The sequence below is a fragment of the Leptodactylus fuscus genome, chromosome 6 (assembly GCF_031893055.1).
Source record: "Leptodactylus fuscus isolate aLepFus1 chromosome 6, aLepFus1.hap2, whole genome shotgun sequence".
NCBI lineage: Eukaryota > Metazoa > Chordata > Amphibia > Anura > Leptodactylidae > Leptodactylus > Leptodactylus fuscus.
In genome coordinates, this window is record NC_134270.1 from 142,964,651 (window position 1) to 142,979,886 (window position 15,236).

The window sequence follows — 15,236 nt, forward strand, 5'->3', positions numbered from 1 at the left end:
ATGCTTTTTTGCTGTGGGATGACACATGAGGCCTTAACCTTAGAAAGATTTTTCAACTCACATGTGCGTGATTTGCTCTTTGATCAGTCCGCTGCCCTCTGCACGGAGAACACAATCCTCAAGGGTTTCGCTGAGAGGGTTCACAATAGTGACTTCTATTTCCAATGGCTCATTGAGGACGGGCTTGTTCAGAACCTTCATACAAAGAGAAACTCGTGACATTTTGAGGTGTCAAGGAAGTACATAAAACATTGCAAAATAGAGGAAGGGGAACAAGAACAATGGAATCAACAGCTATGTCTTGTAAAATTGTCCTTGCCGATAATAAACAGTGTGAGTCACCTATATGCACAGGAGTATACAATTTAGATTGCTCCAAATGGATACTGTCTAAGCATAAGAGACATGGCTACTATCCCCTCCCCATCCCTAAACACATACAAGAAATTGGAGACAAATTTCTGCTAGTCTTTTGCCTCAGACTCCGCTCCAAATTTGGGCTTTGTTTAACCTAGTTTAAAGCAAAACTTTGGCTTTTCGTTGCTGGTTTGCTTGCTGGGAAACAATAGGGTTTATCTCTGTGGGCCTCATGGCACAGGTTCTCTGGCTGAATCAGCCTCAAGATCTGAAGCAAATTTCTCTACATGTCCGGCCCTTAGGGTGCCTTCACACGGCGTAGTGCGCCGCTCCTTTAGAAACGTATACACGTGTCCGAGCACGGCGCTTCAAAACAGAGCCCATTGATTTCAATGGGTGCCGATATACGCGTTCTACCCATTGAAATCAATAGGTAAAAAAGCCTCCGATTGATTTCAATGGGTAGCGCGCGTATATCGACACCCATTGAAATCAATGGGCTCTGTTTTGAAGTGCCGTGCTCGGACACGTGTATACTAGAGATGAGCGAACACTAAAATGTTCGAGGTTCGAAATTCGATTCGAACAGCCGCTCACTGTTCGAGTGTTCGAATGGGTTTCGAACCCCATTATAGTCTATGGGGAACATAAACTCGTTAAGAGGGAAACCCAAATTCGTGTCTGGAGGGTCACCAAGTCCACTATGACACCCCAGGAAATGATACCAACACCCTGGAATGACACTGGGACAGCAGGGGAAGCATGTCTGGGGGCATAAAAGTCACTTTATTTCATGGAAATCCCTGTCAGTTTGCGATTTTCGCAAGCTAACTTTTCCCCATAGAAATGCATTGGCCAGTGCTGATTGGCCAGAGTACGGAACTCGACCAATCAGCGCTGGCTCTGCTGGAGGAGGCGGAGTCTAAGATAGCTCCACACCAGTCTCCATTCAGGTCCGACCTTAGACTCCGCCTCCTCCAGCAGAGCCAGCGCTGATTGGCCGAAGGCTGGCCAATGCATTCCTATGCGAATGCAGACTTAGCAGTGCTGAGTCAGTTTTGCTCAACTACACATCTGATGCACACTCGGCACTGCTACATCAGATGTAGCAATCTGATGTAGCAGAGCCGAGGGTGCACTAGAACCCCTGTGCAAACTCAGTTCACGCTAATAGAATGCATTGGCCAGCGCTGATTGGCCAATGCATTCTATTAGCCCGATGAAGTAGAGCTGAATGTGTGTGCTAAGCACACACATTCAGCACTGCTTCATCAAGCCAATACAATGCATTAGCCAGTGCTGATTGGCCAGAGTACGGAATTCGGCCAATCAGCGCTGGCCAATGCATTCTATTAGCCCGATGAAGTAGAGCTGAATGTGTGTGCTAAGCACACACATTCAGCACTGCTTCATCAAGCCAATACAATGCATTAGCCAGTGCTGATTGGCCAGAGTACGGAATTCGGCCAATCAGCGCTGGCTCTGCTGGAGGAGGCGGAGTCTAAGGTCGCTCCACACCAGTCTCCATTCAGGTCCGACCTTAGACTCCGCCTCCTCCGGCAGAGCCAGCGCTGATTGGCCGAAGGCTGGCCAATGCATTCCTATGCGAATGCAGACTTAGCAGTGCTGAGTCAGTTTTGCTCAACTACACATCTGATGCACACTCGGCACTGCTACATCAGATGTAGCAATCTGATGTAGCAGAGCCGAGGGTGCACTAGAACCCCTGTGCAAACTCAGTTCACGCTAATAGAATGCATTGGCCAGCGCTGATTGGCCAATGCATTCTATTAGCCCGATGAAGTAGAGCTGAATGTGTGTGCTAAGCACACACATTCAGCACTGCTTCATCAAGCCAATACAATGCATTAGCCAGTGCTGATTGGCCAGAGTACGGAATTCGGCCAATCAGCGCTGGCCAATGCATTCTATTAGCCCGATGAAGTAGAGCTGAATGTGTGTGCTAAGCACACACATTCAGCACTGCTTCATCAAGCCAATACAATGCATTAGCCAGTGCTGATTGGCCAGAGTACGGAATTCGGCCAATCAGCGCTGGCTCTGCTGGAGGAGGCGGAGTCTAAGGTCGGACCTGAATGGAGACTGGTGTGGAGCGATCTTAGACTCCGCCTCCTCCAGCAGAGCCAGCGCTGATTGGCCGAATTCCGTACTCTGGCCAATCAGCACTGGCTAATGCATTGTATTGGCGTGATGAAGCAGTGCTGAATGTGTGTGCTTAGCACACACATTCAGCTCTACTTCATCGGGCTAATAGAATGCATTGGCCAGCGCTGATTGGCCGAATTCCGTACTCTGGCCAATCAGTGCTGGCCAATGCATTCTATTAGCTTGATGAAGCAGAGTGTGCACAAGGGTTCAAGCGCACCCTCGGCTCTGATGTAGCAGAGCCGAGGCTGCACAAGGGTTCAAGCGCACCCTCGGCTCTGATGTAGGAGAGCCGAGGGTGCACTTGAACCCTTGTGCAGCCTCGGCTCTGCTACATCAGAGCCGAGGGTGCGCTTGAACCCTTGTGCACACTCTGCTTCATCAAGCTAATAGAATGCATTGGCCAGCGCTGATTGGCCAATGTATTCTATTAGCCTGATGAAGTAGAGCTGAATGTGTGTGCTAAGCACACACATTCAGCTCTACTTCATCGGGCTAATAGAATGCATTGGCCAGCGCTGATTGGCCAGAGTACGGAACTCGACCAATCAGCGCTGGCTCTGCTGGAGGAGGCGGAGTCTAAGATCGCTCCACACCAGTCTCCATTCAGGTCCGACCTTAGACTCCGCCTCCTCCAGCAGAGCCAGCGCTGATTGGCCGAATTCCGTACTCTGGCCAATCAGCACTGGCTAATGCATTGTATTGGCTTGATGAAGCAGTGCTGAATGTGTGTGCTTAGCACACACATTCAGCTCTACTTCATCGGGCTAATAGAATGCATTGGCCAATCAGCGCTGGCCAATGCATTCTAGTAGCGTGAACTGAGTTTGCACAGGGGTTCTAGTGCACCCTCGGCTCTGCTACATCAGATTGCTACATCTGATGTAGCAGTGCCGAGTGTGCATCAGATGTGTAGTTGAGCAAAACTGACTCAGCACTGCTAAGTCTCTGCATTCGCATAGGAATGCATTGGCCAGCCTTCGGCCAATCAGCGCTGGCTCTGCCGGAGGAGGCGGAGTCTAAGGTCGGACCTGAATGGAGACTGGTGTGGAGCGATCTTAGACTCCGCCTCCTCCAGCAGAGCCAGCGCTGATTGGTCGAGTTCCGTACTCTGGCCAATCAGCGCTGGCCAATGCATTCTATTAGCCCGATGAAGTAGAGCTGAATGTGTGTGCTTAGCACACACATTCAGCTCTACTTCATCAGGCTAATAGAATACATTGGCCAATCAGCGCTGGCCAATGCATTCTATTAGCTTGATGAAGCAGAGTGTGCACAAGGGTTCAAGCGCACCCTCGGCTCTGATGTAGCAGAGCTGAGGGTGCACAAGGGTTCAAGTGCACCCTCGGCTCTCCTACATCAGAGCCGAGGGTGCGCTTGAACCCTTGTGCAGCCTCGGCTCTGCTACATCAGAGCCGAGGGTGCGCTTGAACCCTTGTGCACACTCTGCTTCATCAAGCTAATAGAATGCATTGGCCAGCACTGATTGGCCAGAGTACGGAATTCGGCCAATCAGCGCTGGCCAATGCATCCCTATGGGAAAAAGTTTATCTCACAAAAATCACAATTACACACCCGATAGAGCCCCAAAAAGTTATTTTTAATAACATTCCCCCCTAAATAAAGGTTATCCCTAGCTATCCCTGCCTGTACAGCTATCCCTGTCTCATAGTCACAAAGTTCACATTCTCATATGACCCGGATTTGAAATCCACTATTCGTCTAAAATGGAGGTCACCTGATTTCGGCAGCCAATGACTTTTTCCAATTTTTTTCAATGCCCCCAGTGTCGTAGTTCCTGTCCCACCTCCCCTGCGCTGTTATTGGTGCAAAAAAGGCGCCAGGGAAGGTGGGAGGGGAATCGAATTTTGGCGCACTTTACCACGTGGTGTTCGATTCGATTCGAACATGGCGAACACCCTGATATCCGATCGAACATGTGTTCGATAGAACACTGTTCGCTCATCTCTAGTGTATACATGTCTAAAGGAGCGGCACGTTACGCCGTGTGAAGGCACCCTTAAAGAGATTTTTTGCCACCTAAAGTAATGGCCTCCACCAGTCCAAAGAACATGGTTCTCCTGACCACTGACTGAGCAGGGAACTTTACCATGGCCCAATTCACCTGAGCTGGGCCAGCTGTGTTTTTTCTGTCCATCAGCATGATGCAGGAAGGTTTTATAAGGATACAATATACAGATTTATAGAGATATATCTGTATGTAGCCGTACATTATGCATGCAAACAAGATTACTATTGGCTTTGTGTCAGAAACATTCCTCTATTAAGGCGGCTGCCTTCCAGACACAAAACTCTGGATTCAAGATCTTAAGAGAATACTGAAAAATTGAGCAGAATAAGACTTTAAATGGAAGTTTTGCCAAAAACGTCCTCATTAATATTCACTACACTGACCTTATATTATTGGGAGCCGTGCTGTCCAGGAACAGCTGATCTGTGAGGGTCCCTGGTGTCAGACCCTCACAGATCTAATATTGGTGACTAAGGATAGGCCATCAGTATTAAAAAGTGGACAATCCCTTTAACTAAAAATTAGTATGCTATCGTAATACACATCCCTTTCCCTTCTATAGGAAACAGACCTCACTTAATATCATACAGTGTCCATACAGGGCGGTGAGGGTGCTTGCAGCCATCATGAGACTTTCCGACCTTCCGATCACATGTAAACTTGTACTTACATCACACAATATTTCCAATGGCATGTACCAAATATCAATATCCACATAATAACTTTATGGGTTGTTGTATAAATTGTATTCACATACCATGAAGTTGAGTGAGGGGCTTTGCAATGTAATGACTTTGGATACGAGCAACTCCTTAATGCCATCTCCTTTGCACAAAGCTGTGACTTCCAGCACTTTATCGTCCAGGAGAGAATCTATGTATTTGCTGTATGGGATGGTGAATGGGATTTCTTTTTCTGCAATGAAATTACAACATATTTTTTAATTTAAGGTTTTAACTTGCTTTATTCTATAATTTTATGCAGGTATTTTGTGACTAGGGCTCTGCGTAGAATGTCATTCTTTGGTTGAGGTACTGTATATGGGATGTTTTCTTCTGAGGTCTCTTAAAGAACCCAATGACATCGTCTGATAGATGCTGTCACCCTGTACATTTTGGTGTTTTGTTTATCCAATCTGTTCAGCCATTCCAAAGATATAAGCCCTGTTTAGCCTAGTGGGCAGTAACACCATGGTCTCTCTAAGGTTGGGGTCTCTGTGTGCTATATGTCATATGCCACTTGGCTAGTAGACCCTAATCTGCATCAACACACAAAGGGCTTATATCTTTGGAATAGCTGAACGGATATGGATAAACAAAACACCAAAATGATCAGGGAGACAGATGATGCTGTTGGGTTTTTCAGACACATATTTTTAGAATATTTTTAGAATAATAATAATTTTATTTATAAAATAAGTTAATATTAATAAATATTAATAATTAATATAAATCTTTGACATATTGTGTCTATAAATATACAACAATTATAAACCTATACAACTATAGAAACAATTACCTTGGGAAGGAGCCATGCTGATAGTCATTGTGTCATTCATAACACTATTCATCCTCCGCCTGGTGTAGCCGATGCTCTTGACATTAAAATGCATGGTAATATTTTTGGAAGATGAAGTATTGCGAAGGACTAATATTACTTTCACGTCTTGCCCAATAACTGCAGGATCTGAGTCTTTGAAGTTTCCACTTATTGTCGGAGTAGTGACGGGTTCCATTGGGGCACTCCTGCCTATAGGAGTTCTAATAACTAGATCTCTTGTGCTCATAGGGGATTCAGTGACTAGGCCTCTTGTGTTCATACGAGATTCAGTGACTAGATCTGTTGTATCAATAGGAGATTCAGTGACTAGATTTCTTGAGGCAAAGTTAATTCTATGTCCAAACAGCTGATTCAGGGCATTGTCGTACACTTTTCTCTCTTCATCAGTGCCTTTCAGAATCATAAAAAGAGCCAATATATCACATTTGCAGTGGTTCGTGCTCCAATAGTGACTATATCTATTACTGTTTCACAAATGCTAAACTTATATTATCTGTGATGACAAAATTCAATAAGACATGGCATCTGCTCTGCAAGAACACATCAAGTGTTTGAAGTCAAGAATTTGGAGTGTTGTACCGAGTCCTTCCCTTCACCAACATCTGCCATTAGTGGAGAGTGGGAAAGCCCTATAAACCTCCTATGTAATGGTTGGCCAATCCCACCATTAGTTGATGTTTAGCTAAAGATATCATCTATGGTTGTTACCACAAAATGGTAGAATATACTCAACTGTGAGGTACCACAGCAGGATCCCTCTCTTCATTGAAAGGAACCTTCAATGGAGGTCCATGGGCCCTCATACATATTAGAAGTATGGCCAGATCCACCAATAGTTAAAAGTTCAACTAGAATGGTAGAATGGGCTCAGCTGTGAGATCATATCAAGTCTATACTATAGTGACTAGCGGTAAGCTAGCCGTGTGGTTACATTACAAGTCCATCCCACTATATATCCTCCTAGTACATTGAATAGGAGCTTTCCATGATATATTAAATATATCTCATACTATGATAGTAAACCTCACCTTCGTCATGTTTGTAATCGGAAGTTATATCGAGTCGAGTGTTGGCGCCAACAGCTTTTGTACTTATAAACTTTCCAATCTTTCTAGTGTTACTTTGAACTTTGCTGTAAGATCCTTCTTCTTCATTGTATATCCAGTCTATAAGATCTGCATTTACCTCCGAGAATACAAAGGGACAATCATACTTTTGATTCACGTCTCCTTGTTTGACAGCCGTAACTGAAGTAGGTCCAAGCTGGAAGACCCCTATATATAGGTATAGTATACATCAAAATTAGGTTAACTTTTTCATTTCTAAAACATATGCACCATATTATGTAAGTAAAACTACTATGCATCATAGACAGGACTTCTACACTGTAAGGATGGAATAATCTGCCTAAAAATGTCCTTCTATATGTATGTAACTACACTATATGGACAAAAGTATTGGGACATCTACACCTTACACCTACTGTACAGAGGCTTTTATAAAATCCTATTCTAAATCCATAGACATAGATATGGATTTGGTTTCCCTTTTGCTGCTAGAGCAGCTTCTACTTTTCTGGCAAGGCTTTCCTACAAGATTTTGGAGTGTGTCTATGGGAAATTTTGCTTGTTCCTGAAAAAGAGCATTTGTGAGGTCAGACACTGACAGGCTGGCTTGCAATCTCTGTTCTAGTCTACCCTAAAGGTACTTGATGGAGTTGAGGTCAAGGCTCCGTGTGGACCACCTAGGGTCTTCCATACCAATCTCCCCCAAACATGTGTTTATGGACCTTGCTATGTGACCTGGGTATCGTCACCTTGGAACAGAAATGAACTAGCCCCGAGCCGTTACCACAAAGTTCGATACATACCGTTGTCCAAAATGGTTTGGTATGTTGAAATATTAAGATTTCCAGTTACTAGAACTAAGGTGTGTGGGCTGACCCTTGAAAAACAACCCTATAGAATTATCCTTCCTCCACCAAATGTAGGTAGGATAGGTAACGTTCTCCTGGTAGTCAGGCAGGTAATGGCCTTCACCAAACACAAACCCATTCATCAGAAAGAGAAGTCAGATTCATGACTCCACAGGACATGTTTCCACTACCCCAGAGTCCAATGTGCATTGTGCTTTACATAACTCTGTCCGACTCTTTGCATTGTGCTTGGTGATGGAAGGCTTGCATGCAATGATTGGCCATGGAAACCCTTGCCATGAAACTCCTGTAGCCAGGAGTGAACCCCCCCGGGGCCCTGGCATAGCGCCGCCTGAAGCGGTCGCTTCAGGTCGCCTCATGGGAGGTGCGGCGCTGCCTATAGCGTATGTTTTTCTTTCTGATGTTAGTGTCAGAGGTGTTTTGGAGCTCTGGCATTATTGATACAACAGATTTTTGGTGATTCTTATGCATTATGTGCCTCAGCACTCCTGTCGTGTCACTTTACATTGTCTGCCATCTTGTGGCCAAGTTGCTGTGGTGCCTAAATGCTTCCACTTTTCAACAATATCACTCACTGCTGACTGGGAAGACATTTTGTTGTAGCAGTGGCATCCTATTACAGAACCACGCTGGAGTTGATGGACAATTCTTTCACAAATGTTTACAAAGCTTTATTCACACAATAGTGAAAAATGGCGGCGTGAAGTCAGTTTTTACAATGTCTGCCACATGTTTTTTTTTTCTGAACGCTTTAATTTCAATGCGTCTATTCACATCCCCATTTTTTTTGACGGACCATTAAAAAAAACTAACCAGTACCATCTTTGTCTGTTCTGAAACGGACTCAATATAAATAAATGGATCCGTGTTTAACAGATGTAAAATGGATTGATTTCCATTAAAAATGGATGCAAAATGGCCGTCAAAAATAGACAAGTATGTTTTAAAGACTTTTTATACCTTACTGGACAAGAGGGTGTGACTTTGTGGTATGATTTGGTAGACCTGTGCCAAAGTGTGCCAAAATAATGGTGCCAACCAAAAGGTGGCTTAAAGTCTGACAAAATTTATCTAAAGATTTCCTAAATGTATCATCCAATGGGAGCAACTGTGATAAATTTGAGACATCTAGTGTAGTCTAAGCTGTCTAAATTTAGGCCTGTATATACAGTATAATGGCAGCAGTAACAGCCATTCAGTATCAACTGACCGAGGGACAAGATCTATGGGTGACCAAGGCTTTGGATGTGGCCCTTCAACTACAGTCAATGTCTTCAACTCCTTCCCCGTCCACAACATCAATTTCTAGAAATTGCATTTAGTGGTCACCTACTAAACCAAAATGTTTCTGTATTATAGGTTATTCCAACCTTCACTTGGCTCTTGTGGGGTGGCATCCAGAACCTGCCAACCATCATAGGATGATCCAAGATCTTGTCTGGTAAACCAGGCTTCATTCCATACATGAAAATTCCTGATGAGAAAAGAAAAGCATAACAATGCCAAAGCTTAGTGTAATAATAGTAATATTAATGGTAGTAAAGTAAATTTTTGCTGACCTAAGCCAGTCCAGGCCAACCTCTCCCTGACTGCTCTCTGCCTGCTAACACTGCCCCCCTTTGCTCCGCCCCGCCCCCTCCGCCTGGTACGGGCGGCTTTCTGTCGCCGCCTCAGGCGGCACAAAAGCTAGGTTCACCCCTGGTGTAGGGTCACTGAGAAATGAATTGTGTGTGTGGCATAAAGGGGGTTACGAAAGTCACACAAATCAAATAGGCTTTATTGGCACATCCAAATAAATATTTGGCATTGCCAAAGCTAGTAAAGTGTGTGGGGGGGGGAGTTGGAGTCGAGGGGGAGAGTATGCGGGGGGCAGGGTGGGGTGGCTGATTTGGGGTATAACAGTCCGTGGAGTCTCATCTTTCTCTTAGTTGGTGACAGCTGTATGGGGGGGGGGGTGATTTGGGGTATAACAGTCCGTAGAGTCTCATCTTCCTCTTAGTTGGTGACCGCTATATGGGGAGGTGGGGTGAGGTGGGGCGGTTGGTTTGGGGTATAACAGTCCGTAGAGTCTCATCTTCCTCTTGTTTGGTGACAGCTGGACACATATTGGGCAGCGATCTCCACAGTGGACTCTTCTTCTCCCAGTAGGATGTAGAGTTTCCTTTTCTCGTCTGCAGATATGAAGTCTGGGATGTGGGCAGAGAGTCTTTGGAAGTAGATGGCCCTCACAGCTGAGTATTTGGTGCAGTGTAGCAGGAAGTGGGTCTCGTCTTCTAGGGCCCCCTGGTCACAGTGCTGGCACAGTCTGTTCTCCCGTGGTTTGTACGTCTGCCTGTGTCGCCCCGTCTCCATTTCCAGGTTGTGGGCGCTCAGTCTATATCGGCTCAGGGGCTGTCTGTGTTTGGGGTGGCGTATTCTCTCCAGGTAGGTGGCCATGGTGTAGTCTCTTTGCAATGACTGGTACACAGTGAGTTTCTTGGAGTTATTTATTGCGCTTCTCCATTTCTCGATGTACCACTCTCTGTCTCTCTCAATGACTCCTTTTATTTGAGCCTTGTTCAGGGCATGTTGGGGGTTTTGGTTTGGCTGATGGCACTATTACTTTGTGGAGCTAAAGAGGGGCACTTTTATAATGTAAGATTAAAGTGGGGCACTAATGTGGTGTGAGGAGCACTATTTCATGTGGGGGCTCTACAGGGATAATGTTTGAGGTACAAAAGTGTTTATGGCTAACCGCACATTAACCCCTTCCCACAATGGGCAAACACAAACTAGGCTGGAGCCCCATGTGGTGTAAACATTGTGGTTTGGTCACAGTGGAACCGATGCGGCAAAAACCACAGCGTTTTACAGTCCCTGCAGAGTGAATGGGTTTTAGTGAATACCATCCACACATTGCAGAAAAATACCCACAGTGAAAAATTTGCTATTCCCAAAACCCTGTGTTTTTGGAAGTCACAGCATGTTAAGCATGTACTTAAGGAAACACTGGTGGTTTTCATATAAGTAAAATAGAAGCAGAAAGTCGCAGAAAAAAACTCTGCGTACTTTCTGTGAAAAGCGCAGCAAGAAAAACCATGATGTGTTTCTGCTGAGGCCTGGTTGACATCTGCATTCGGTAATCCATTCGAGGAGTACGCATGGGGACCCTTCCGAACGGACTACTGAACGCATTGGCAAGCGATGAACTTATAAAAGTACATGAACCCCATAGACTATAATGGGGTCTGTGTGTTTTCCGTGTGGTGTCCACAGGGAAGTACAGTACTTAATGATCTACTTTCCTGTCTGCATGACTTATTCAGAGACCGCGCGGAAAGGACACGGACCCCATTATAGTCTGTGGGGTCCTTGTGCTTTCACTGCTAACCACTTGTCAATGCGTTTGGTAGTCAGGGGGGCCCCATGAGGACTCCCTGAACGGATTACCGAACACAGATATGAACCAGGCCTGAGGGTTTTACTTTATTTAATCATTTGAGTAAATAGCTGAAGATCTTTCAGGCTCTTACCAATAGGTTTCATTGTCCTCTAGACTGTTGCCATCAGAGTCATAATAGGAGTCGATACTGAGATTTCCATTACTATCATGGGCCGAATTGAAATTAGTCACAATGCGATTAGGGATTCCCAGGCACCTCAATACTAAAGAAAATGATATACAATAATAATAATAATAATAATAACAATAATTGTAATAAAAAGCAAAAAATGCTGATTCCACTACAAAAATTCCATCATATGCACTTATAAAAGTCATGGGGACAGAGAACATGAAAAATCGTTTTTACCTCTGTCAAACATCTTGAAAAAAAAATCTACTTTTGTAAAAGGGACATAGCAAATTGTACTATAAATGAATATTCTTCAGAAAAAAGTAGCAAAACAATTTACCTGTGCACAACACACCAGCAAAAACCCAGCATTGGCCGTACCGAACAGGACCAGAAACTCGCCATCTGCGCAGGATTTCCACGCTCCCTGTCCAGGTAGATGGACTTACACCATCGGCGTAACTCCCATGCCATCTGCCCACAATTACTCCTTTGTCATCATTGCTGTTAATCTGATGACATCAATGGAAAAAAAATTATATTATTCATTCCATTTCTTACAGTTATTAGGCAAGTCTTACACCCACATCCGTCACAATGAAAGTGCAGTCTATCCATGAGGCGGTATGTTATAGAGTAAGAGCAGCTGAGCAGACTCATGTATAGTTTTGTGATAAAAAGTCAGTGTAAATTTTCATTTACTTCTTTGCTCCTTCTGTTCTTAGAGACAGTCATGGATCTATATTAAGGCTGCGTTCACATGGAGTAACGCGCCGCTCATTCTGACACGTAATGCACAACAGAATGCCGATTCACAACATTGGCATCCTGCCGCGGCTAGCCACACCAAAATACCAAACGGCAGAAAACTTTTGCGCCGTGTGAACGGAACGAGCCCTTAGGGTGGTGATACACTATACAGGTGCATATAGCTGCATCCAGTCATAGGCCACTGGTGCTTTCACTTCAATATACAGCTGTCTTCACATGCAATTTTATTGGAAAACTGCCTGCATTTCTGTACAAAAACACACCTTGTGAACATGGCTTTAGTAGAACTCAGATTACTTTCAGCTGTATATAATTAAATACTAAAATTAATCACTATCACCCTTACCACTAAATGAATGCTGTGGTGCCCAGGGGCTGGGTGCAGCGCCACATCCAGGTACATAGTGTGTCACCACTTAGTAATTCCATGTGTTTGACATTAATAGCAATTAACCCCAACAACCCCTGCGTGCCTAAAGTGTGAGACACATGGAGTTTTTTATTAGTACCGCCATATGATTCACATAATATTATTGAGTCACTCAAGGGTTAATATAAGCGTACATGATGGGGTTAATTGCTATTAATGTCAGGGACATGGAGTTACTAAAACTAAATAACCTCATGCACTTGAACAGCAATACTAAGGGTAACCCAGCACGTTTCTGTCACTTTTAATGTCTGTACCTTATGCGTTTTCTGTAGAGGGGATTCACTGTATACTGAAGGGGCACTCTTGCTCCTCCGGGCACAGTTTGCAGAGGGATGCACAGGGCGGGAACTCATCACTGTATCTTCTACAGGGATGTCTTCACATTGATGCTTTGCCTTCTGGGCCCTTCTCTCCCTTCTCATTGGTGAGAGGAGAAGATGCAAAATAAGAGGGAGGGAGCGCCTTTTATACCGCAGATGTTCTGAAAGTACGCTCCTTCTGTGGATCCTGGGCTGGCGCAGTGTGGGCTGCCATGCCAAGGAAATATGTCTCGCGTTACACCCAGCACTGGTTTGGGTGGGTGGATCAGAAAAATTATAAATGATCTATAGGGAACTATTTTACAAAATCCAGCGCTAGAGCAAGTTTTACTTTTACCATTAAGGACAACTTATTTGCATATTCTTTTCCCAGAATTCCTAGCGGAGCAGGTATGGTCTGTTAGACTCTACACACAAAAGGTGACCTGCAAAGGCAGTCTCTAAGGAGACACAATACCCATTCTGATCCACATCTATGACCCCCCCCCCACACACACTCATCCATATAAGTATCCTGCTTTGCACTGACGATAGGCAATAATCCAGAAACATATGGATGTGTCTCTCTTTCTTTTGGAGGAGATATACTAGTTTGGCTTTAATCCCACATAATGCCCTAGGCTTCTTAAAAATAACTCAGAGGGCCATCCTTTGTACTGATTATTAGTTTTTTTAACTTATCTATTTGTATGTATACTGCTTTCCATCACCTGTCGCACCGAACACTTTATTCCTCTGCCTTTGTTTTATGTATACATATGCATGCCTTCAGATATTGTGTAATACCATACCTGATGAAGAGACCTGAGTAGTCTCGAAAGTTTGCAATCTGTCATCATTTTTGTTAGCCATTAAAAAGGTATCAACTACTGAAGACTCTCAATTTTTATAACTCTCAAAGATTGCGTATTAATACCACTACTATGCTAATCTTTATTATATTTTTTCCGTCCTTATACAATACATGATCTTACCGTTTCTTCTCACTCTACCTGTTTTCTAGCCCTTAGTGTCAGTGGCGTAACTAGGAATGGCGGGGCCCCGTGGCGAACTTTTGACATGGCCCCCCCCCCACCGACACCGGCGCCGAAGACCTCGACCGACCCCCTCCTACGCATTCCTGCGCACTCTATTATGTCCCATAGTGGCCCCTGCACACAGTATTATACCCCATAGTGGCCCCTGCACACAGTATTATGCCCCATAGTGGCCCCTGTACACAGTATTATATCCCATAGTGGCCCCTGCACACAGTATTATCCCCCATAGTGGCCCCTGCACACAGTATTATGCCCCATATTGGCCCCTGCACACAGTATTATCCCCCATAGTGGCCCCTGCACACAGTATTATACCCCATAGTGGCCCCTGCACACAGTATTATGCCCCATAGTGGCCCCTGTACACAGTATTATATCCCATAGTGGCCCCTGCACACAGTATTATCCCCCATAGTGGCCCCTGCACACAGTATTATGCTCCATATTGGCCCCTGCACACAGTATTATCCCCCATAGTGGCCCCTGCACACAGTATTATACCCCATAGTGGCCCCTGCACACAGTATTATGCCCCATAGTGGCCCCTGTACACAGTATTATATCCCATAGTGGCCCCTGTACACAGTATTATGCCCCATAGTGGCCCCTGCACACAGTATTATCCCCCATAGTGGCCGCTGCACACAGTATTATCCCCCATATTGACCACTGCACACAGTATTATCCTCCATATTGGCCCCTGCACACAGTATTATCCCCCATAGTGGCCCCTGCACATAGTATTATGTCCCTTAGTGGCCCCTGCACACACTATTATGTCCCTCAGTGGCGCCTCCACACAGTATTATCCCCCATAGTGGCCCCTCCACACAGTATTACCCCATAGTGGCCCCTCCACACAGTATTATCCCCCATAGTGGCCCCTCCACACAGTATTACCCCATAGTGGCCCCTCCACACAGTATTATCCCCCATAGTGGCCCCTGCACACAGTATTATCCCACATAGTGGCCCCTGCACACAGTATTATGTCCCACTGTGGACACCCATAAACAATTATTATACTCTGGGGTCTTTTCAGATCCCAGAGTATAATAATCGGAGAC

At 44.9% G+C, this 15,236-nt stretch overlaps 1 protein-coding gene and 1 long non-coding RNA gene across 2 annotated transcripts in view; both read right to left on the reverse strand.

Moving 5' to 3' along the window:
- The window catches only part of LOC142208787 (uncharacterized), a 532,067-nt gene that overhangs the window by 87,900 nt on the left and 428,931 nt on the right, over positions 1–15,236 (reverse strand). The gene's annotated exons all lie outside the window — the stretch shown is intronic.
- LOC142209141 (protein-glutamine gamma-glutamyltransferase 6-like) overlaps positions 1–15,236 on the reverse strand; it is a 29,847-nt gene that overhangs the window by 709 nt on the left and 13,902 nt on the right. The window contains exons 6-13 of the mRNA XM_075278077.1: positions 11,946–12,117; positions 11,564–11,696; positions 9,422–9,525; positions 7,144–7,389; positions 6,443–6,505; positions 6,074–6,355; positions 5,313–5,470; positions 62–195 (exon numbers count right to left, since the gene is read on the reverse strand). Coding sequence (XP_075134178.1) covers positions 62–195; positions 5,313–5,470; positions 6,074–6,355; positions 6,443–6,505; positions 7,144–7,389; positions 9,422–9,525; positions 11,564–11,696; positions 11,946–12,117 — 1,292 coding nt within the window. The remainder of the gene's footprint in view (positions 1–61; positions 196–5,312; positions 5,471–6,073; positions 6,356–6,442; positions 6,506–7,143; positions 7,390–9,421; positions 9,526–11,563; positions 11,697–11,945; positions 12,118–15,236) is intronic.